At 42.1% G+C, this 22305-nt stretch overlaps 1 protein-coding gene across 1 annotated transcript; it reads right to left on the reverse strand.

Annotated features, from left to right (window-relative positions):
- Window positions 1-14478: 14478 nt before the first annotated feature.
- On the reverse strand, window positions 14479-15571 carry LOC104527383 (G-protein coupled receptor 39; the record flags this gene model as incomplete). The annotated part of the gene is made up of 2 exons (XM_010171089.1): window positions 14704-15571; window positions 14479-14562 (listed from the first exon to the last, which is right to left on the reverse strand). Coding segments are annotated over exons 1-2 (952 nt in total), but the record flags the coding sequence as incomplete, so codon positions are not given.
- Between the last annotated feature and the right edge of the window lie 6734 nt (window positions 15572-22305).

Consider the following 22305-nt stretch of genomic DNA (forward strand, 5'->3'; position numbering starts at 1 on the left):
ACACTGACTTTCTCAGTGTTGCTTCAAGGGATAAAGAATTGAAAATGGTGATGTAAAGACAGCAATTATTCCTGACCTGAAATAACTTGAAAGTAGAGTTTAGTAGAGTTCAGTCAACAAGACTTTTGTCACCAAAAGTCTGAAATGCTTCTAGCTCCTACTGAATTCAGTGCTCTGATCTCCAGTACACTCCAACAAGCATGGTGCTTGCCTCACTCTCTACGTACTTGGGGCTTTTGCTGAACTAGGCTTTTTCCAAAATGTGGCTACTCAGGATGGGAGCTGGGGCCCCCTGAGCTGAGCCTGCTTAAAGATGAAAATAAACCAACCAACCAAAGCAAAAACTCACCTCAAAACTGAAAAGAAATCTCCAAAATTTCCAGATACACAAAGACCAAGCAATTGTTTCAGGCCCTATTATTTTGTGCTGCTTTTCTTATAAAATGCAATACGTTGCCAGCCAAGATGGTTCTGGGCTGCTGTAGCTCCAAAGTGTGAGGAAGCTGCTCAGCATGTGGAACATGCCTTGAGATACGACCAATGGTTTGGTGAGAATGGCTACTCCTAATTAGTCAATACTCTATATATGTATCTGTATATACACATACACATTCATCATTCCCTGGTGTCAAAAAGACACATTCATCTGTTTTCAGATGAACCCCCAGAAAAGCAGAGAGAGTCTATCTCAGTCTACTGCTTCCTTTGTTGGAGCTGCTATCAGGTATTGCCCCAGTGTGCAGGCAACTCAGAGTTTTGAAGGGGCAATGCAAGGCTTAACTAAATGGTTAAGCCAGACTGATCAAAAGCTCTTGGGAACCACAGTGCTGAACTTTTAAACTCATTCATGAAAGGCAGCTGGTGTCTGATGAAGGAACCAAGACACCAGAGCAAGCTCATTGCTTGCTACTCTGTGCATTCCCACACTAGGAATTTTAGAGGTCAAATACCACAATGTGTATACATTTAAGGAACTGTTTACCAATTAGTGGCAATTACAGACTAAAATATTCCTTTAATACAAGAGGAAAACCCAGGACATCTTGGCTTTTCTTGAGCTGTTCAATGCAGCTGACCCCCCTACTGCTTTCTACTACGGGGCAGGCTAATGGGCAGAAGAGGCAGAGAGCACACCATAAATTTATTTTCAGTGCAGAGAAAAAAAATCCCTCCCCAATGACCACTTTGTGTTGCATGAGACAAAGAACCAGAAAATGAAGCATCCCAAATTACCAAGAAAAATACTTTTTTCCCCCCTCTTTTTATTCTTTGTTTGTTTTTAAAGCAACTCTTCATTAGAATGTAGCAGAGCATCCTGCTTTTGATGAAAGCACTAGGAAGTGTTTCAGAGAAGCACAGTAGCCAAGGGGTCAGACTATCAGTTTCAACTAATATAAGACAACTGAAGTGAGAAGTGATATATCTGAAAGACAGAAAATAAATGCAGAGTTCTATTACTAAGAAGATGAACCAGAAAATAGCATACAAAGCTATGAGGACAATCCAGTAGTAAGGAGAGAGGGAAATTCACCTAAGCACTGCTATGGACAGGAGCCCCAGCCATGGGCTCAGACTACATAGTGTGAGGGACTATTCCCCAAGACTACTTGGACCGACATCAGATACCTTTAATTCTCCACTGATGCCCATTAAATTGCATTAATGCAGTGGAGCTCTCTCATGCCCCAAGAGGTCGCCCACAGAGAGCAGGGCACAGGTGCCAGCTCTGAGAGAGGAGCATTTCTGTCTGATTTTAATTTCCAACCAAAAACATCAGTGCTTTGTGGAAGGCTTTCAAGAGTCCATTGCGGGTCCTTGACGCCATCCGTGTGGTGTGGGGAAGCTGCCTTCCTCCTGACATCTTAACAAATATGGGAGCAATTCTTCACCTTGATCGTTAAAGACTGAAACCAAAACAACCATAATCAATTACAGCATCCAAGGCCCAGGAGGAAATTTAAAAACCAGCTTTCAAGGTCAGGGCTTCAGTGGAAATAGATTCTTGTCGACAATGGGCAGAGCTTTCCTGAGCTTAGCAGAGCTGATGGCGACATTTGCAGGATGACTGCACTGTGTGTTGGAGCAGCAAACAGGAACACATCCAGCTGATTCCCAGCACATGGAAGGGTTAACCTTACATTTTGTGGTGGGAGTTAACCCAAATAAGGTCTCTGCTTTCTATTCAGCCAGAAGGGAAAAGAAATCAATTCTGGCTCCCGTGGGTAGGTTTTCACCACTTGATTAGAGAAAGAAATGAATCTTTAAAGTATACTTACAGGAAAGGTATTTGCCATTTGCATGAGAGATGGGAATGGCTGCATCCCAAGTTAACAAAACTAAGTCTTCTGTGCCTGTTTGAGGATTTCATCTATTTGAATTATGCAAATATCAAATATAACTTTGTTGTATAAAACTTCAAAATAAGAATGCTATCCATACATCCAGGGAGGCCAAAATAATATCTCCTTTCCCCAAACTTGACATTATTTCACTGAAGGTCAACAAGAGGTGATGACTTGGTCCTACAGCATTGCGTTCGAGCTGCAACAGTCAATTTAGGCAATATTCTTGCCTGTCAACAAATAAACATTAAGTCATTTTAAATTCCACTTCCATTTGATAAGGTTAAAGCAATTCTTTATTGGAGACAGGGACTCGGAGGCAGGCTTCTGAATGCTAGTCATCAGGCACAGGGAGACTGATGGCTGCAGAGGTCGTGAAGGAGGGTATCAAAGCAGGCTGGCAGAGTGGATCTGCAGCAGCAAGAGGAGGAACGGCACAGGTGATATCTTGCCCTCAATACAGAGGCCAAAACACACAGGAAATGAAACCTTCATTTAGAGGCAGACACCCCTGTGTGCACCAAGATGTGTGGTCCCAGGCCAGCTTTCTGAAAGTCTCCTTTTGGCAACAGGTATTTGCCAAGGAAATGTTTGGCTTGGGTAAGCGTGCTGGAACTTCTTTGCAAGTTTAGCACCCTCCCAAAGAAGGATACAGAGTCACATAGTGTTACAACAAGGAGCAATAAACATAACCTTTTCCTTCCAACTCTGTGTAGATATGGGCTTTATGACCAGAGACACGCCTCCACTCCCAGCACGGGTAACTACATCATGGACTTGCAGAAATTATCATGTTCTCTGCTCCAGAAACTGGATAGTTTGGTCCAGCTCTTCATTTGGAAGGCTGTTCCTGAATCATTTCCTTCTCATGATTAGAAATTTTCTCATTTCTATCTGTACTCATTCATGGCCTCTATAGACCTATTGGTTCTTGTGCCAACACCATCATTTAGATCAATGCAGAGAACATGGCAATGTTTTGTAATATCAGAGCATTTGCACTGCAGGACAATGTTTCCTAAATTGTCAATATGCTCTTTATAATAGAAAATAATGCATTTAAATGTTGGCTTGGACTAGAAAACAAAAAGAAAGAGGATATTTGAATTTCAAGTCACTATCAAAAAGCTTTTTAGAATTCAGCAGATGTGTATATGAGCAGGAATAGGAAAAGGGAAGAGAATCAAGACAATGGAAAGTTTCAATCTCCAGACATTAACTTTTAACAATGAACTCCCAAGGCTGCCTCCATGTGCGCTCAGTGGGGAAAATCTTTTAAGAAAGGGCACAAGAGAAGCACTGAAAGAGAGTAAAGGTGTACACTCATAAACCTCGACAGACACAGAGATCAGATCTGCTCTGGCTTTGCTCAGAGACTGCTCCAGCTGAGGGGTCATGGCCCTCTGTATCCACCAGATTAGCAGATAGCAGTTGCAGAACTCTCTCATTTTGTTCTATTGTGGGTTTTGGGGTTTTTTCAACAGACCAAATTAGCAAATCCATAATCAGCATGGATTTTAAGCTCTGTAAATTCAGAGTTAAGGGCACTACAACTTTCAGATTCAAGTCTCTAAGCTGAAGAGGAAGGCTTGTGCATGCTGGAGAGAAGGTCTTTGGCCCTACAACTGAAAGAAAGGCATCTGCGAGCTCCTTAACATAAGGCCTAACTTGAACAGGCTGCCTGGGCAGTTTCTGAAGATGCACAGCAAGGCTGATAAGCTTAACTCATCGCACAATGAGATCAGATTGATTGTACCCAGAGTCGCTCTGCATACAGCTGTCACTGAATGAGTTTTGCAAGGTTTTCAAACCAGGGTACAAAATGGACCTTCCTCTTTCCTTGGTACTCACTGCCCCAATGTATTAAAGACAGCCCAAAGCCAGCCGTGCTCTTTGTTTTGCTACATTAAACAATATCGCCTCATTTTAGCTTCTGTTAAAGGTTTGTCTCCCAATTCTCTAGTCATCTTAGTAGCCCTTTTCTCCAACCTCAACATGGGTAGTTACTCATTGCATTTTTTCAAAAGTTCAAGATTAAAAAAAAAAAAAAAGTATTTTAACCCATTATACTTCAGTAGCCGAATTAACCCCCTAGAGTCATTGTTGAAGATTTTCAAAGGTTTGTGTATCTCTGCAAATACCAATAGATGCTTTTGCACATTTTGGCAGGAGTTGTGTCATCATTACTACCCCTAGAATTTTGGTATTTTGGCTTTCAAGACAAAAAGATCACTTAAATACCATCTTTTGAACACCTGTGATATAACCCATTCCATCCATTTTAGACCTGCATTTCTTTTAACCAATCAGAAAGGCTTTTAGCAATTTCACTGTCTGAAGGGCAAAGGCAAATTTGACTAGTGTGCTTGCTTTTGACTTCTGTCTGTCCTTCACCATACCATGTTAGTTCTTATCTAGTGGTTAAAAGCCTGACATGTTAAAGTCGTGTCCACGGTAAAGACTGTTTGAATCTCTGTGAACCTTATTGCTGAGGTACTGCAATCTTTGGTTACCTGAAAAGTTTAATTCTGATTATTGTCTCAGTCATAGCAGTTTCAAGAACTTCTCCTCTGGAGATATCCTTAAGCATTACTAAGAGATTCAGTTGGTGAGGACCTTCTTTCTTAATGTCTTTAAGGGACAAATTTAAGTTCAGTTTTATTTTCAATATGAGGGGGCTCAAAAGTTGTCTTTATGTGAGAGACAGAATGTAAGGCACAGGGAGAAAAAATTTCAACAAATACTGGAGCTAATCAAATGAGACACATTTTCACACACACACAAGGACAACACCCAGTAAGGAATACTTTTTTTCTTTTGAAAGATAACATTTTAATAATTTTTTTTCTTGTCCAATCAAACTTCTTGTTCTACTGTCTTCAAAAGCTCACGTTCCTGTAGCTGGCTGAGAGCAGACTCTGATTACTTGCCTATTTTGGCATATACAGAAAGTTTCAGATTAAGAGCAGACATACTGGGACAGATGCAGGACTCATCTGTCCATTAGTTTCTCTCTGTGGTGATCCCACATAGACATCTGCAGGAGGAGAAACAAGCATAGAAGGATTTTCCTGTACTATTCACACCGAGTTTCAGGCACTCAGCAATATCAGGACTTTTCTAAAGTCCAGATTATATCTTGTTCTTGACAGCACTGTCCTTCAAGGTTACATTTAATCTCTTTTGGAGCCCCCTTTTACATTTGGCCTCCATAACCATAAGTTCCACAATTTAAATTTTACACTTTATGGAAAAAAATGCTCAAATAATTATAGTTACTGCAATTTAATAGAAGGGGTACACATATACTGAACTCCAGGGATTTTCTAGGAAGGAGAAATCAGGACAGTCTTCTAATGTTTCTTCGAGTCAAAATCACCTTCAGCAGCATTGTGCTAGATATACCTAAACTAAAACAAAAGACTGAGGGTGAGGGGGCCCCTCCTTTAGCTACCTACGACAATCGTTACATTCAACAAAAGGCAAGCTGGCAATATTATATGGAGGAGCAAAGCAAGGAGAACTTGCAGAAATGCTGTATGAAAAGGGACAAAATATTTAAGAGTGCTCTCTGAAGGGGGCTGTATCTGAGCTCTTTTGCAGGGTTCAGTTAGAGATTGGAACAGAAGGGTTTCCTGAATATCTGTGCCTAATAAAACGTGAGAAAAGAAAGCCATTTTTGCTGACTGAGGACAAGGATGGATAGCCAAGCAATGTTATCTTCTCTAATGCCTCTCTGTGTCTGGGTTTCTTTATACTCATGAGTAAAATTTAGTTTCCTGGTAATTATTACATATGTGCATCTGTTGGCAGGTGGATGCCAAGTGTTTTTTGAGCGCTCACAGGACTCTCTCTACATGTTTCCATAACAAGCATACACTCGCTGTCAGAGTTTCCCCCATCTCTAAACCCATAAGCTGCACTGCCAATTTAAATACCTTCTTTTAAAAATTCATGAAAACAAACATAGTAAGTGCTTTTAAGAAAGAATTAAATGCAACAGTCACAGGCCTAAGAACAGTTTAAGGGGAAAAAAGGAAAAGTTAGCTCATAACAATACCAGAGCTCTTTCTCAGTTTCACCTTTCCTTGTAAGTCACTATGATTAAGAGGTTCTTGGCAGTCTCATTTAATCCATAATATTTGGACCTTGATATTACTTATGAATCAACAACAGAGATCAGAAGGACAACTGCCTTCTCACTTAAGCATAGGTCTGGCATCTAGCAGCAAAAACATGCTTACGATGCCTTCAGAACAGGCTAAACGTGCTACAGCACATTGTGCCAAATGTAGGTTAAAATATTAACTGTTTATCTTTAGTGGAAAACATAATTTTAAAATTCCTTCTTATTAGTTTTTCAAATGTACTACCTATCCAGTAAAATTACAGGCTCAGGAACTCACAGCAATGAAAGGGGGGAAAAAAAAATAAATCTTTAGTCTAATGGTTGGCAGTTGGTTGGTTCTCAGTTTCTAACACAAATGTTGCCTTTAGGAAACCAAGAAGTTGTGTAGGATAAAATGGAAAGCTTCACATTACTAATAAATGTTCAGCTATTAAAGCTCTCTGCCATTCAAATTCACAGGCTAGCAATCATTGTTTAAAGATAATGGTCTTAACAACAGCTAGGAAAACAAAAAAAATAACTTAGTGAAAAGCAGTATAATTAGAATATGAAACAACAGAGGAACAGATAATGCATTTAGTTTTCACAGGTGAAGACTTCAATGAATCATCTGTGAACTTGCCACAAATAACTCCTATCTACTGAAACTGGGGAGTTGCAAGAGCAATCTACATTTGAGATGGTGTCTGGCTCAGGAGAGACAGTAAGAAAACAGAGAGAAATTAGAAAACTAATACTTAGTAGTCTCTTGACCAAAGAAGGAGGGCAGGAGACCAAAACTGATGGGACAGGGTTACTTAACGTATGGCTGCTGTAGTCTATGTGAGGGCTATCTACCTCAACTCATTTCATACCTGAAGCAACATCTGTATTTCTCTACTTTGATGGAAATAAACCTTCCTGCTTTCTTATACACTCTTTGAAGAAAGAGACAACTTCTACTTGTAAGAAGACATGTCCTAGAGAGGGTTTGCCATGCTACAGAGTGTGTTTTTCAGAAGCTGAGATGACACAGCCATACCTCAGCTCCCCAAAGGCAGCAGCTCCCTGCCTGTTTCTTGGCTCACACTGCCTGCACTTCCCTCCTTCCTTCTCTTAGCATATACCTACGGGTGCCAGAAAAAACAAGGGCCGGTAGCTTTATTATCTATAGCTTGTAAGAGAGAGATTAATCATACTAAGTTTAAGGTCAACACTGGTAACAGTCTTTAATGAGGCTTAAAGACTTTGGGCAGAGGCAGGTATAGGGCAGAAGTACGTAAGAAATTTCAGCTGTCCACTTAGTCTCTGGACAACATAGATGGTAGAGCATAAAGAAGTGGGAAGATACTTGTCTTCCTGTACCACAGGATGAACTAGGCTGCAGCAGCACACCAACACCTATAGCTCATTATCAGACCAGGTGAAAGGTCAGTTTCCTTGTAGGCAGGGCCTACAAGAAGGAGGGCTGTGATTTTCGCCAGGCACCAGTAAAGCACTCATTGTCTTCGTGGGCTTCTCACACACAGAAGGAAAGACCATAGCCGCGTGTCCACAGAGACCATATATGCCAGGATATCACACATGGAGAACTATTTTGATTACACTAGTGGTGAATTTGGTTCTCTGACTACAGTATTTGCAGGGTTAGGTTGTTTTTAAAGCTGGAGACTTCTCATGTTGAAGCAATTTTTAAGTACTCTAATGCAAAGTGTAATCACACATTGATTTTTCCATTAAAACTACAAGCGTCTTAAATACCCTGGGGGTGCTGGCCTCAATTAGTCCCTACTCTTCCATTCTTTTTCTCTCTGTACCATTTTGCCATCCCTCGGCATAGGAGGAAAGGAAGACTGCCTACTTAAGCCAAAAGCACAATCTTCTATTACAGGAGTCCAGTTAAAAGCAGCAGTAGATAAATTGCTTTCGGTACAATAGGGAGGAAAATTATGCTGTTTTCTGCTTATGTTCATTTTTAAATTACAACGAGGGAAAACTGAACATACAGACATCTGGATTTTCAAAGTTTGCCTTGAGTCTTTTTTACTGTTGCTATGTATTTATTTATTTTTAAACCAACAGAAGTCCCACAGCTCTTCAGAGGAGGTTGTTTGTACACAATTGCCCCCAGAAGCCATGATTCCTAAAGGCAGCCTCTCCATTGTCATCTGTTGAATAGCTGAGCTTCAGTTTTGTGCTACCAGCATTCAGTAGTATTGATCGGTTTTACTGTTGACACCAGGTTAATACTCTTGCAGAGAGGAGGAAAGCAAATTTGACTGAACACCAGTAGGTAAATCCTTTGCTTTTATCTGATTTCCAGAAAGCAGCACCTAAAAGAAAAATCTTAGCAGTGATAGAGGGTGGGTGTCCCAGTCAGCTGAATGGCCAGACCCCAATCTGTTGGTCTAAGTCTTTCACATTCCCTGGTCACCCCCTGCTACCTATTTCAATGTGTCCAGTCTCCTACTTGTCTTGTGTAATTTGAAGCTCTGCTCAGGGAGATACATGGATGGAGAGACCACCATAAAACACAGAGGTGAAAGTCATACCCAGCCTACAACGTATTTATCTTCAGGCACCTCTCCAGCAAAGTCTCTGAAGAAAGGCAGCTGAGTGGAATGATTAAACAAATGAACCAAGAGGAGTCAATGAAGCTGAGTTTAAAGAACATGGGCTGGAGCTGTGTTCTGGAATCTAATCAGCTAGGTTATTCTTTCCATTTTTGTTCTATCCCCAAGCTTTACCTTTTTCAGTCAGGAAAAAACCCAGCCAATTTCTAGCCTGTGAAGAAGCATCTAATTTTCCAGTAACAGAAGTCCTACCATTGTCAAGTTATACCACGCCTGAGTCATCTCTAGATGACAACCACGTATTTTTCACAACTACTTGAAGTAATCTGCCTCCTGAAAACCCATTTGCCAAGTGCCTCATGAAATACATTTCCTTGGTGATCTCTGGAAAGGCTATTTCTACACACAATACCTTTATTCCGAGCAAAACATTAATCTGCCAGCACTAGTATATGGGGGAAAAAAATGATGCACCAGCTTAAGTTCTAAGAGGCCTTTTAAATTTCTCACTTAAGGTTTTATCTAGATTTAGCTCATGGCCAGGTACAGCCGTATCTATGGTGTTTACAGTGGCATTTGGTATTGTCATAGAATAGCCTGGCATAATTTTAACAGTCATCACCAAAAAGGTGGCAAGAGAGGGGCCACGCAGCCCAGCAGAGAGGGCACTAGCTCAAGATCCAGCAAACGCCTTCATGACTCTCCGTAGTGTTTGTGGCCTTCGTCAGGTCACCGACTTCTTTCTGTCTAGCTTTTTCAGTCCTTCCCTTTTGCCCATTTTATTTGTATTTAAGAACAGGGACTCTCTTTCCTTCCATGGCACCTACCAGAGTCTCAGTAAAGCCTCTCGCTGCTGTTGCTCTATGAAGCAGATGAGATCTGAAGCTACCTGTACCATGCCACATCACACAAAACCACCACTGCTACTTTCTTCAGGTTGACACTCAAGTGTATTTGACATACTTAAGTGTTAGATCAAAGAAAAATTTAAAAAACAAAACAAAATGCCACCACTGCCTGTCTCAGATGGAGATATTGCCAGAGGTTACGATAAGGAATTCTCTTCCTGCTCATTAAAGAAGCTGTAGGATATTTGCTGTCCAGGCACGTAGGTCAAATTCATCTTACATCAGAAGGTTCCAAAGCAGAAAAGCTGCAGTTCTGTAGTGATGGCAAAGAGACAGCAGAGAGAATTATTTGCCCTGCTTGGCATAGGGGAGCTGGTGGAGCCAGCAGGGTCTCCAGTTAGGTCCAGCCACACCTCTGGCTCTTGCCAACTGCTGCAGATACAGCAGGGCTTTAATGCATCTATCTCAACAATTTTATAGCAGCCAAATTACTTTGATATTTCTCTTTTCTGGAAGAAAGACCTTGGGATGAATGGATGTTTCATCATGGTCAGGAGACAGAAAAGTGCTGCCCAGATGCTGGCTGGCAAACAGCAAAGCACCCATAGTGCCTAGTAGCCCCATGCAGTGGGACTCCCCTGCTGTGCAAACAGAAGAGTATTGCTCCAAAGGGCAAACTGGAAGTGTATACAAAGAAAAGCAGAGGATGTAGCAATACTAAAGGTATTTTTACTGCATCGTATTTACTGTGGTAGGCTTGAGGCTGCTTTATACAAAATAATTAAGGCTTTTAGCAGAAGCACAAAACTGAAGCTACCAAGGGAAATATCACAGAAGCTTTACAAGTAATAAATTCTTCATCTGGGATAGTCAAAACTCACTTCATTGTAAAATACAAGTTCAGGTTAGTCAGATCTAGTCTGATGACAAACCATCCAGTTGCTTTTGTATAAATGTGGCTTTATATTATTGACCAGATTAAGAAGGATGTGGCCATGGCGTGGAGCCACTGGTGCCAAAGTCCACCCCACCAGCAGCTTGCGTGGAGGCTTGTCCCATACTGCTCCCCTTTCCCAGTGAGCAGGCCAGCTGTTAACATTTCCTAAAGATTTTTAACTTAATATAGTTTCAGCTATGAAAGCACCTTCTTTTTTTAACATTTATAATTATTGCATTATCTGTATCTCTCTTTCACAGGATCCTTCCATCACACTCTCCTTCTTTGGTTGCTATAACCCAGCTATAATACATACAATAATACATGCAAGGCTGCAAACTCACCCTTTCTGAGGAGCTCACTGCTATGGTGGCAGGGGCCTGAGCTGAGGTGCTGGAGCAGCACCTTGGGACCATTCAGGTAGTCCTCTGATCACTGCCCTGCCCTTTACAGCCACAGAATAAAGATGAGATCGAGTAGCCACAAAGACTGAATCAATCCCTGTTGGGGTGGGTCAAGCATTAGGAGGTTTTAAATACTGTTAACAGCTTGCATTTGATCAAAGTGTCACCAGCCAAGTATTTTCATACACACCGTAGCCATCCAGTTTCTGTTGCTGAGAGTGGAGAAACTTTTATTAACAAATGCTGCCATGAACCACTCAAAAAATCAAGTTCAGCTGTATTTTCACCAATATTCATCACAGACCACACTCATCCAGACCCATGTAGCCCTTCACTAGAAGAAAGATCTGCTGTCCCAGCATGAACAAAACTGCTTTAGTAACAAATATATGTAAACCCCACAGTGTTAACCAGTCTGATCTGTGCTGCTCATATGGATGGGCTGACCCACTGGAGGCAGTGGAGTTTTACCATATGACTCAGAAGATGATTAGTAAATCACACACGCAGAGATGGTGGGAAATATGCCCCAGTCTATCCAAAAGCACAAAATGTCTCATTTCAGAAGCATTAAGCAGAGACTTACATGTGCTATCACATTTTCCTTGAAGCCAACAGCAATAGTGGGAAGAGAGTTGGAAGGAATAGCACTGCACAGCCTACTTTATAAAAACAGAATTTATTTTCTTCAAAATACTGGGACAAATATGCATTCCTCCACTGGGGCAAATCCAGCAAAATTTGAGATTAACAGCCCCTGGAAGTACTCCATCCCCAACACCAGGCATAGAGTTGTTATTGCAGCTGTTGGACCAGTCCCTCCTCTCCACCATGAGCATAGCAAGGTAGCCAGAAACAGAAGGAACTGACATCTCTACATCAAGGACTTCAAGCTCCCAATCAGACCATCTGGGCTTTAAGATGAAAGATTTGAACCTTGCAGCCACCTTTCTTGGATAAAAGCTCTTCCCCACGTCAGCTCAGCCTGCCCAGCACAATGGTGCTCTCCTCGCTTGGCCCCTTGTCACACAACTTGTTCCTCCATCACAGCAGTGGTGTCACCCCATCTGGAGCCCGTCATGCAAGCACTGATACTACCTACAGCAAATAGTCTTTCACTTTCAACATTTACAATTCATTTTCATAAATTTTCTCAAGTGCCACACAATAACAAGTGACACTAAAAAAGCACCAGTTCCTTCCTGTGTCTCCCTCTACTTAACTTTTTCTCGTCGTCAGGAGATTTATGAATTTAATCTCTGTTTTATAGAACTTATCACTTTTAACAACTAGAAGAAGAAAATGCTAAATTGTTTTTATTGCTGTTAGACGTTCAAAGACATCACGCTATACATTGTCATTTACATTTCACATTAAAAGTTAAATATGTTGGGAATGCGCAAGTATTTGTTTTAATTTGACACATCTGTTAAATGAGAAATAAAGAGGACTTCTAAATCACCACATTTAAATTCAGCGATTTGTAAACAATTTGTATGTTCATTTCTCCTGGGTTAAAACTGCCCTAAAGCATCACTCTTATGAAATCTCCAAATTAAATTGCTTTGCATTGTTCTCAGGGAAGCAGGCCACAGTTCCTTCCTCCTCACTTTATTAATTTATTTCCCAATGCAAGTAAATTAGCAAGACTCGTATTAAAGAGTCTTGCCACTGAAATAATTTTGGGGAATTCACGGAAGTATCTACTGGCTCCAGAAAGCTGAGAGCACAGAGAAAGCATCAGATATTGGGATAGCAAATTCTCTTAAGATAAAGGACAAGCCAATCACTTTCATGTAGTTTTTTAACACTTCTGCAAGCAGCACTAGGTTGGCCCTATTCCACATCAGACCATCACCAAGCAAGAACCACAATCAAGGAGGGGAAGAAAAGCCACAGCAATTTACTTTCATCTCTCAACCTAGCTAGAACTTGCTACATAATTTGGATCTCAGACTGGGCTTTGACGTAGCTGTGGATGATAATTTACAAGGCAAGAGAGATCCACAGACATTTAAGGATATTTCGCAGTAGCACTTGAAGAGCAGAGCCTTATCTCTTTTTCAGCTTTGTGCAACATGCTGGTTTTAGCATTAGCTGCTAAGCCTCTACCCCAGAAATCAGTACTTTTGGTGGAGTAAGGATACAGAGTCCTTTTAATCACCCAGATACTGGGTCTCTCATCCCAGACTAAGAGACACCTTGTGCAAGGAGGTTTCTTCATTAGGTGTACACCCTGAGCATGAGGAAGAGCTCTGCACATCCTGGCGTGTCACATCTCCCATTTGAAGCCTTTGTCACTCTCTCTGCTGGTGGAGTGTGCAGCTCCACCCTTTCCTAAAGCCTTTGAATCATGTGCTTTGTCTGGATGACAATTTCACCATGTTCCCAACTCTAATACGGGTGCAGCAGAAAACGAACTGGGTGCACCCAGCAGCTTATCCCGCAGCTTCACATCCCAACCACAGGCCATGGCAAAAGCAGGTACTTAAAGCTGTAGAAGTGGAAAGACCCACAAGTTTCAGTTTCCCCTCTGTAGTATCAAGCAAAGCACCAAAAAGCAACACAGAATACTAGGTCTACTGTGCATTCATACTCTAGATGGTTCATTTATTATATCCAGTATCATATTAAGCAACCCAACAAAACAAGAACTAGCATTAATTCAGCTAGGACATGATTAAGGGTGTCTCGAAGAGCATCAACAAACGTGGAGACTACATGGATCACAGCCCAGAAAGATTCCAAGTTGGTGAAATGACAGCTTGATTAGTTTTTGTCTGACAATTGTGGAGAGAGAGATCAGAATCAAACATAATTACAGGGTTATAGGCCTTCAAATAAAACCAGGAAAAGAAAAAAAATTCAAAGAGGGCAACAGCAGTTCGCAAGACCAAATCAAGTCTCCAGCCCAGCTTTCTTAATGCCTGGATTCAACACAGCCACAACTGCTGAGGCTAAACAAGTATCCTCCAGGGAGCATCCTGAATTAACAGCGACATGCCTTCGGAGCGGGATGAGCTTCAGATCTTGCAAGACAGTCTTCCCTCCCATCAAGAGCCTTACTAGACATGCACATATTTGTAACTTAATGGAAAAACATGCAAGTAGAGCTACTTTATATCCAGGCAACCGTTGCCTATTGCTAACCCAAAGGTCAAGCAGCAACACCCTGTTACCCATGTTGCCGCACGTAGGCATGCGGTATAATCAAACGACATACACAGCAGACAGTAAATGGATTTTTCCTTATTCTTCCCTCCCACCTGTTCTAATGACAAAAAGAGCGAGTAAAAAACATGCAGGAAAATCAGGTTTCTTAAAATATATCATTGTAGCTAAAAGTACCCCTCTCCCTCATTTTGCACCAGTTGCAAATCATACATCCCTCACTTGGGAGAACCTGGTCAGATAAAACGGAAGCTTCTGGGCTCCTTTCCCATGTGAAAAAGGGGCAGGGGAAGGGAGGCAAAGCAGGATGGGGCTCTTACCCAGGAATAAAATGATCTGTCTCCTGGAGCTCTTGCCTTCTGAGCTCTCGCTTTTTCTTAAGTACTGCTCCTGGTGTCTTAGTCCACCCTTCACTGCTACAGTTCCTTCCTTGTGGATCATCAGGGTTTTCATCATGCTGCGGCACATGAAGGTGACAGATCCCAGCACTATGATGTACACGGTGAAGGCGCTGAAGATGCTGGCCTGAAAGACAGGCCACTTAGAGGAGAGGCTGGTACAGATGGTCATATTGTGCTTCAGCTCAGGGAGGTGGTGCCTTGGCATGGGCTTGGTGCAGGCAGTCGTACCTCTGTAGCCCTCAATGGTTTCCAGGGGATATTCTGTGCCCATGGCAAAGAGCAGGGGCAGAGCCACTATGACAGATGTCCCCCAGACAAAGGCAATGAGCAGCTTCACTGTGCGAGGTCCAGAGACTGACTTGAACTTGAAGGGGTGGCAGATAGCCACATACCTCTCAAAGCTGAGGGTGGCCACGTGCAGCACAGTGGCATAGCTGCAGGCTTCAAAGAGGAAGTAGTAGAGCTTGCAAGCTATGTTGCCGTTGGGGGTGGAAAAGGGGCTCCAGATGGCACTGAAGAACTCCATGGGCATGCCCAGTAGGATGACTAGCAGGTCAGAGCAGGCCAGGCTCACCATGTGGTCTGTGACCTCTTTCTGCAGGTAGCCTTTCTTCTGCAGGATCCTGGTGGCCTTGATGGTGATGCTGTTGCCCAAGATGCCCGCAACAAAGATGCAGACATACACTGAGGCCAAAGTGATCTTGATCCAAGGAGACACCTCAAACTCAGGGATGTGGCTATGGTCGATTAGATGAGAACAGTCCGAAGAGGATGTCTGTCCTGCCATGAGCAACCCCTGGGGGGAGGGGGCGAGAGGAAGAGCCTTCCTGCCCTCTCTGACTTTCAAATTCACAGCAAATAGACCCTTTCTTTCTCACTTTGTCCCTCTGAGTGAGACGCACAGGTCAGAGCAGTCAGGTACAGCAAACGAGTCTCAACTAGCCACACCTGTGGGCTTTGTCAGCAACAGCCACTGAGTCAATAAGCAGAGCAGGAAAGTGTTTCAGCTCTTACCTGTCTTTATAGCAAACACTTCTTGCTCCTTTTGGATTTTCCCCCTCTTTTCTCTACCAAGTGATGCTGCCGTTCTCCAGCCCTTTGCGATGTGAACTGCTCTCCTTTCAACACTGGCCTCTTCCTCTGCAAGCAAAAGCAGCTTTTGGTCCCAGCCCCAGCAGGAGGAAGTTGGAGTTTCTGTGTGGTTATAGCTGCTCTGTTAAGCATTAACCTAAATCTTGGCAATCCTTAGTCACTGGCAGCAAAGCAGGTACAGGAAAAAAAAAACCCAAAACAAACAACAAACCAAAACCACACAAAACCAACCACCGAAGTCTGAAATTCACTTCCTGTAATAGGAGCTCCTTCTTAGGGACAAAAAGAGGTGTTCCTCCTAAAGCTGTTAGCTTGGTGGGGTCAGGCTGAATGTATGAACAGGTACTGGAGAGAAAATATCTGCTCATAAGTTTAACATTAACTGGACTCCAGACTTTGCTTCTATATGTGCCAATGTCAAGGTGCTCCACATTTCCTTTAACGAGGACCTCGGCATCTGCCACAGCTGTGTTTGTTACGCAGCTTGTGCAGCCACAGACTGATTTACATCAATAGGAGGTTCTGGTTTTTAGTGGCCGATGATCAACTTGTAGCTTCTTAAAATAACTGTTTAGACTGTAAAGAGTCTTCTCACAAGTTATAAAATAGGTTGCACTCTAGATTTAGACACACCAATTGTTTGCCTTTAAATTTCCATCTTCTCATGTTAGATAACAAAAATAATGAAGTTGGTAATCCCAGTCATGCTCGTGCTTTCAAATAATCCAGAGTAGCAGGGGATGAAAATGTACTTCCCCCCTCCTGTGTCTCACCCCCAGGGGAATGAATTTAATGCACTCTTTAGTTTTAGTTTCAAACCATAGCACTGAAGGCTCCCAAGGTAACCCCTGGAAACATTTAATTAGAGGGTGTATATATGGATTAGGAAACCTTTAAATTACAATGCAAAATGGCCTAACAGCTTTTGCAGCTATAATCAAGAGAGAGGCCCAGTACAGTGATCTGCTCCAATACCAAATCTAAGGACAGTGGATTCACAAAGTGATTTTTATTAACTAGACAAGCTCATGTGACACTTTCAGCTCATGATAAAAGAGAAACATTAGAAAGCTGTTATTAAGCAGTCTCCTCACATTCAGTGGTTATCACTGTACCTCAGCAGCCCAAGTATATAATGAACAAAAGATGCCCAAAACAGGATAATCAGCACCTGTTTCTATACATTATTTATGCATTCCTGTTTCAGAAAAATCACCTCAAACCTTGCACAACTTCAAGCCCTGTAGTCCCAGTCATCTTTCCTTATGTTTGATAATTCACATTTGTTCTGCTCAGACAAGCTTTCTATTATTACCCAATTTCTTTCACTTAATTTTACTTTATAAAAGTGTGAACAAAGATTACATATGCATGACTGAATTGTGGAAATGAAGCTAATTAAAATTTGCTGCTTACCATCGAAAGGGAAAAAGAGAGAGAGAGAGCAAAAGAGAGAGAAGGCCCAGTAGGATTAGATATCCCCCTTTTTTCCACATCAATTATAAAATGCAGAACACAATTTTGCAGTTTTCAATATTATCTTTAGAACATACACAAAGTTTATTAACTTTCTAATAAAGAGCTGGTGCCACAAAGGGGATAGGAAGGAAAGAGACAATTGTGGATAGTCATAGACTGAGACCATTAAAAACAAATCTTACATAGGTTACTGAGCTAAAATCAGCAGATAGGTATAAAATCCCTATCATGGATTTTATATATCTTCTGGAGGGAGACATTTCTCCCCACCTAAATGTGCTTAATGCCCCTTTGTGGCATGGAGGATGAGAGCTCGTAGTTCATAAACTTATGATATGTGTAATGGTCTAATTTTAGGGATTTTGTTAAGTTTTACTTGATATCTTGTAGCAGTGAGTACCAGAAGTTACTTTTGGTGTTGTTGCCTTTCCCTTAGCAGTTTTGCAAGTGAATGTGGCCTATGTAGTGGTACCTGGGAGGATGCTCCAGGGAGTCCCTCCTGACCCAATCTGTTGCAATTGCACACCAGAACTTTGGCCCCCAGCACCAAAGAGGAGTCAAGAGCATTAAGGACAGAGACCACTGTATTTCTTTCTAAAATCAGCAGACACGGATGCTGCACACTGCGGCCAATCACTTGTCAGCCCCTTGGTAAGAAAACAGAGCATCTGGAAGATGCAGATGACATGGGCACAGGGTGTCATCTGGCTCTGCATGCCACTCACTTGGCCACAGCCATGCTCACCTGAAACCGTGCAGCGATGTCGCTGCTGGTAAGACAGGACACGTGGTAGGGGCCAGAGAAACATTGAGATGGAGCACGGCTTGTTGTCACTTTAGTATATGAGATGTTTTTTCACTTTCAGAGATAATAAAGCTGCTGTGATCATCCAGCCCAGTTCGTTATCCAACAGAGTCTATGAGGTGTCCTGAAGGGCTGTTTGCTTTCTTGCCTGGTCCTTGGATAACACCCTGGTGGAAGGCCTTTTGGGGCAGAAGAAAGCAGAGCTTTCTCACCCATCCTTTAGGCCACTGTGCAAACCTCACCCTCTGCACCTTGTGTAGTGCACCATCTAGCACCCCATCATGCCCTTGGGCCACTGGCTGAGCTTGAGGGCAGTAGGGACTGCAAGTCACTCAGTCCTTGGCCAGCTGCCATCTCATTAAAAGCCACGTCCCCCAAACTCCTCATGAGGCTGTGCCCCCGAAAGTGGCAGTTGGCACAAGTTGTAGCTGGAATGAATCATAGAATCATAGAATGGTTTGGGTTGGAAGGGACCTTAAAGATCATCCAGTTCCAACCCCCCTGCCATCAGCAGGGACACCTTCCACTAGATCAGGTTGCTCAAAGCCTCATCCAGCCTGGCCTTAAACACTTCCAGGGAGGGGGCATCCACAGCTTCTCTGGGCAACCTGTTCCAGTGTCTGACCACCCTCACAGTGAAGAATCTTGGAAGAACAAACTCATTTGCCAGCTGCTGTTGCACTGTAGGTAAATGGGTTGCAGATTAACCTTTTCCAGTGTGCAGGGGTATCACACCGCTGCGGCCTGACCAACGCTCTTGCTTCCCCAGCTGTGTAACGCCAGCACGTGGGGTGGCTCAGGGTGCCAGGTCTGCAGAATCACTCCATGGTTATTTCTCAATTACCGTACAGCACGGGAGCCAGGGGGCTCTGATTGGCAGACAGGCATTGCCACGCTGCCGTTATCTCTGCAGAATTATTTCTCGATTGCTGTGTTGTGAATATGCAAATCCACCCTAATTGGCTACGCTAATCACACTGCTCTGACTGGTTTCTGTTCTCAAACTGCTCAAGCTACTTGACAGGAACAAAGAAAATATCTCGGTTTCTTGCTTCCTTTAGCTGAAAAACTCTAAAACTTAAATGAAAAAGGAGAGATATCTCAAAAGCAAAGAAAATGAGGCTGTGGAAGGGATTAACTTTTTTTTCAGATAAAACCACATTGACTTTTTTTCTTGCCAGTCTTTACCATTCTCCATCTCAACAAACCTCTTGTCCATAGAATAGCTGTGATACCTTTGTCTTGCCAGTATTTGTTTAGAGAAAGCGAATCCTGGGCTTGTTCAATTCTCTTTGAAACACAAGGTAAACAAAATGAGATTGCTGTTCTGCAGAAGGCAGCTACTCTGATCTGCACAGACAGAGGGGAAAGTACTGTGGGAATAAAAGGAAGAAACAACACAGACACAAGTGAAGCATCCAAACGATTTTAAATGTTTTAAGAAATCAATTTGTGAGAGATAGCTCATGTTGGCTTTTAAAATTATTTTTCATTAAAAATTTAAATAATTAAAGACTGCATTCAGATAACCTAAGGTTTCTTTCTGTTTGCTGAAATCTAAAAAGCCTCTTCTTTACTGTTAAGATCCCTTTGTATTCTTCTGGTGAGTTATTCTTTAATTATATTTTTCTTCTTTGGAAGATTATGATGATAGTTAATAAGATGAATAAGTACAAGTCATTTGTGAAATTTATTTCTTCTTAATTTCCCTAAGAGTTTGGGTTTGGGCAACACAGTCTAACAACCATCGTGCTATTAACTGCTTGGCTCCTTTACTTCTGGCAACACGAGAGACTGGGTTATGCAATCTGGGCAATGGATGTGCTGTGTAACCTGCATATCCATAATGAATTCTAATCTAATTAGATTACCTCTAGAAAGATGACATAAGGAAAGCTGACATCTTTTATTTAACCATGTGCAGTGTTACCTGCTGTAATGCCATCCTCTTGGAATATGATATTGTGAGTGTTTGCTTATCTGGAGGATAGAGAAGGAGGTTTCAAATGTGCTTCAGGGATACACAGTAAAAAGTGATCCCTGCTCAAAATCGTTCCATCTAAATAAATAGATCAAAGCACTTCTGTGCTTCCAGTGTGTTTTACAAATTGGCAAGTAACATGAGAAGAAACTGGGGACAGTGAGGCTAAATGGTTTATCCAAGATACAGAAAATCTGTGCAACACCTGAGCCTCCTCAGCGATATGCTGGATCTCAGCTAACTTCCTCACATGACCCACAGCATATAGACTACAGAGCAAGAAATGCATTTACATAGCTCTGCAGTAGTTGCTCTGGTGGTTTTAACTGATGTTAACTCATATTAATTAAAACACATTTACAGCACCAAAACACAAAATTATTGTGCTTAGCCATATCTGGAATTGTTGAACAACATACCACCTGCTTTCTGATCACCTTGGTAAATTAAAGACATTAAAGCTCTTCAAAGCTTTCACTCAGTTACGGAGTAGTCTGAAATAAACCAAATGCACAAGGAGGTCTGTGGATTGCTGTGATTAGGCGGGAGTGCACTTTGCCTGGCTAGAAAGTGAACAGGTTAATTTTCCACTCTTGGAGTGAGGAAAGAGAGGCACTTCTCTCTGTCCCTTGACACTGCAGTAGCTGTGTGTTAGGAGACCAAAAAGAGGCCAGCAGCTGTGGCCCCAAATGGAGAGAAGCTGATTAGACAGGCTGAGAAAAGCAAGCCAAGCAAGTCTCCTCCTGAAATGAGATGGTCCTTTTTGCCCCCTTTGGGAATGAGGCACCAAAGGAAATCAGTTTGTTTACGTCCCAGGCCTGACAAAGGAGCTGTAACTTAAAACCAAAATGAACTGCTAAGCCCAGGTCTCAAGAATCATGAATCAACCATATTGAAAGCATTTCCTGAAATATCCATTCAGACTCCCCTTTTTCTGACGCACAGTGGCACCAAAGCACAGTATCTTGTTCAAGAAATCACCACTGTGAGCCTTGGGGCACAATCCCCAGCACGCTGAATCACATCTCATTTTCCTCCGTGTAACTTCTAAACTGCCTTGTCCAAATAGATGTTAATGGCTTCAAAATACAATTCAGAGCTCCTGTTTAAGACCATACTTAGTTCCTTATGGCATATTTTTAAGCTGTCAGGTAAAACTTGTATGCATTGTACTTTTTCAGTCTTTTAACAGAGGTTCATACTTTTGGATGTTGTTATGGTATTGCCCTAGAAAAAACTTCAGATAATGTAGCTAGTTGATTAAAATTACAAAATAGAAAGAACAACTGTAAAAATGCATCTCCTCACAATCTGAATTCTCCATCATTTATGTCATGAGTCTACAAGGTCAGTAATCCATGGAAATGGCTGTCACATGCAGGCACCAAAACACTGTAGGTCAGAGCGCATGCTCTTCTTTTTTTGCTAACAAACTGACTGGGAATCTTCTAAAAAATATTGATGGTTCACTCTTGATCTCCTGAAAAATCTCTCTATCGCAATATTAAGCTTTACTATTGCAAGGAGAAGCAAAAAAAATATCTCCTTGCTTCCTTCTTGTGCTTGCCATCTCATCACCATCAGGACTTGCACTGATGTGCCCAGCGCTTTGAAACTCAGCTGATGGGGTTTAGCCTGAAGCAAACTAATGACAGCTTTTGGACCTGCTCCTGAGGAGTCCTAGCAGCATGTCACCACAGCAAGGGCACTTCTGTCACCCTGTTCTTTCTCATTTACAACACAAACTTGATGCCAAGGCTCAAAATATCCAACTTCTCACTTTAAGGAACTGGTATTGTACCATTATATATTTCCTTCCCTTGCATGAACTTAAACAGATTTAATTTTAAATAGCTTGTAAAAAGAATGCAGAGTGTTTAACTTGTTGCTGCAATGGTGCAGCTACCTCTGGGTAGAGCAGGACAATTAACATTACACAGTAATTTGTGAGTATAAGGGATGCCACATCTGGGTTTCTAAGTAAAACATGTAAAGTCTGTCAGAGCTGAAATTTGGCCAGAATGCTGGGCTTCAGTTCTTTCTCTCTGGGAAAACACCAGGTGAATTTCAGGAGTTTTGGCTCCAGGATATGCCATCACCACAGGCTCTGTGAAGCACTGAACCTTCAGTTGCTGTCCAGCTGAAGCACCAGGCTCCAATTACT

This window comes from Antrostomus carolinensis, unplaced genomic scaffold (assembly GCF_000700745.2).
Source record: "Antrostomus carolinensis isolate BGI_N321 unplaced genomic scaffold, ASM70074v2 scaffold1637, whole genome shotgun sequence".
Lineage (NCBI taxonomy): Eukaryota > Metazoa > Chordata > Aves > Caprimulgiformes > Caprimulgidae > Antrostomus > Antrostomus carolinensis.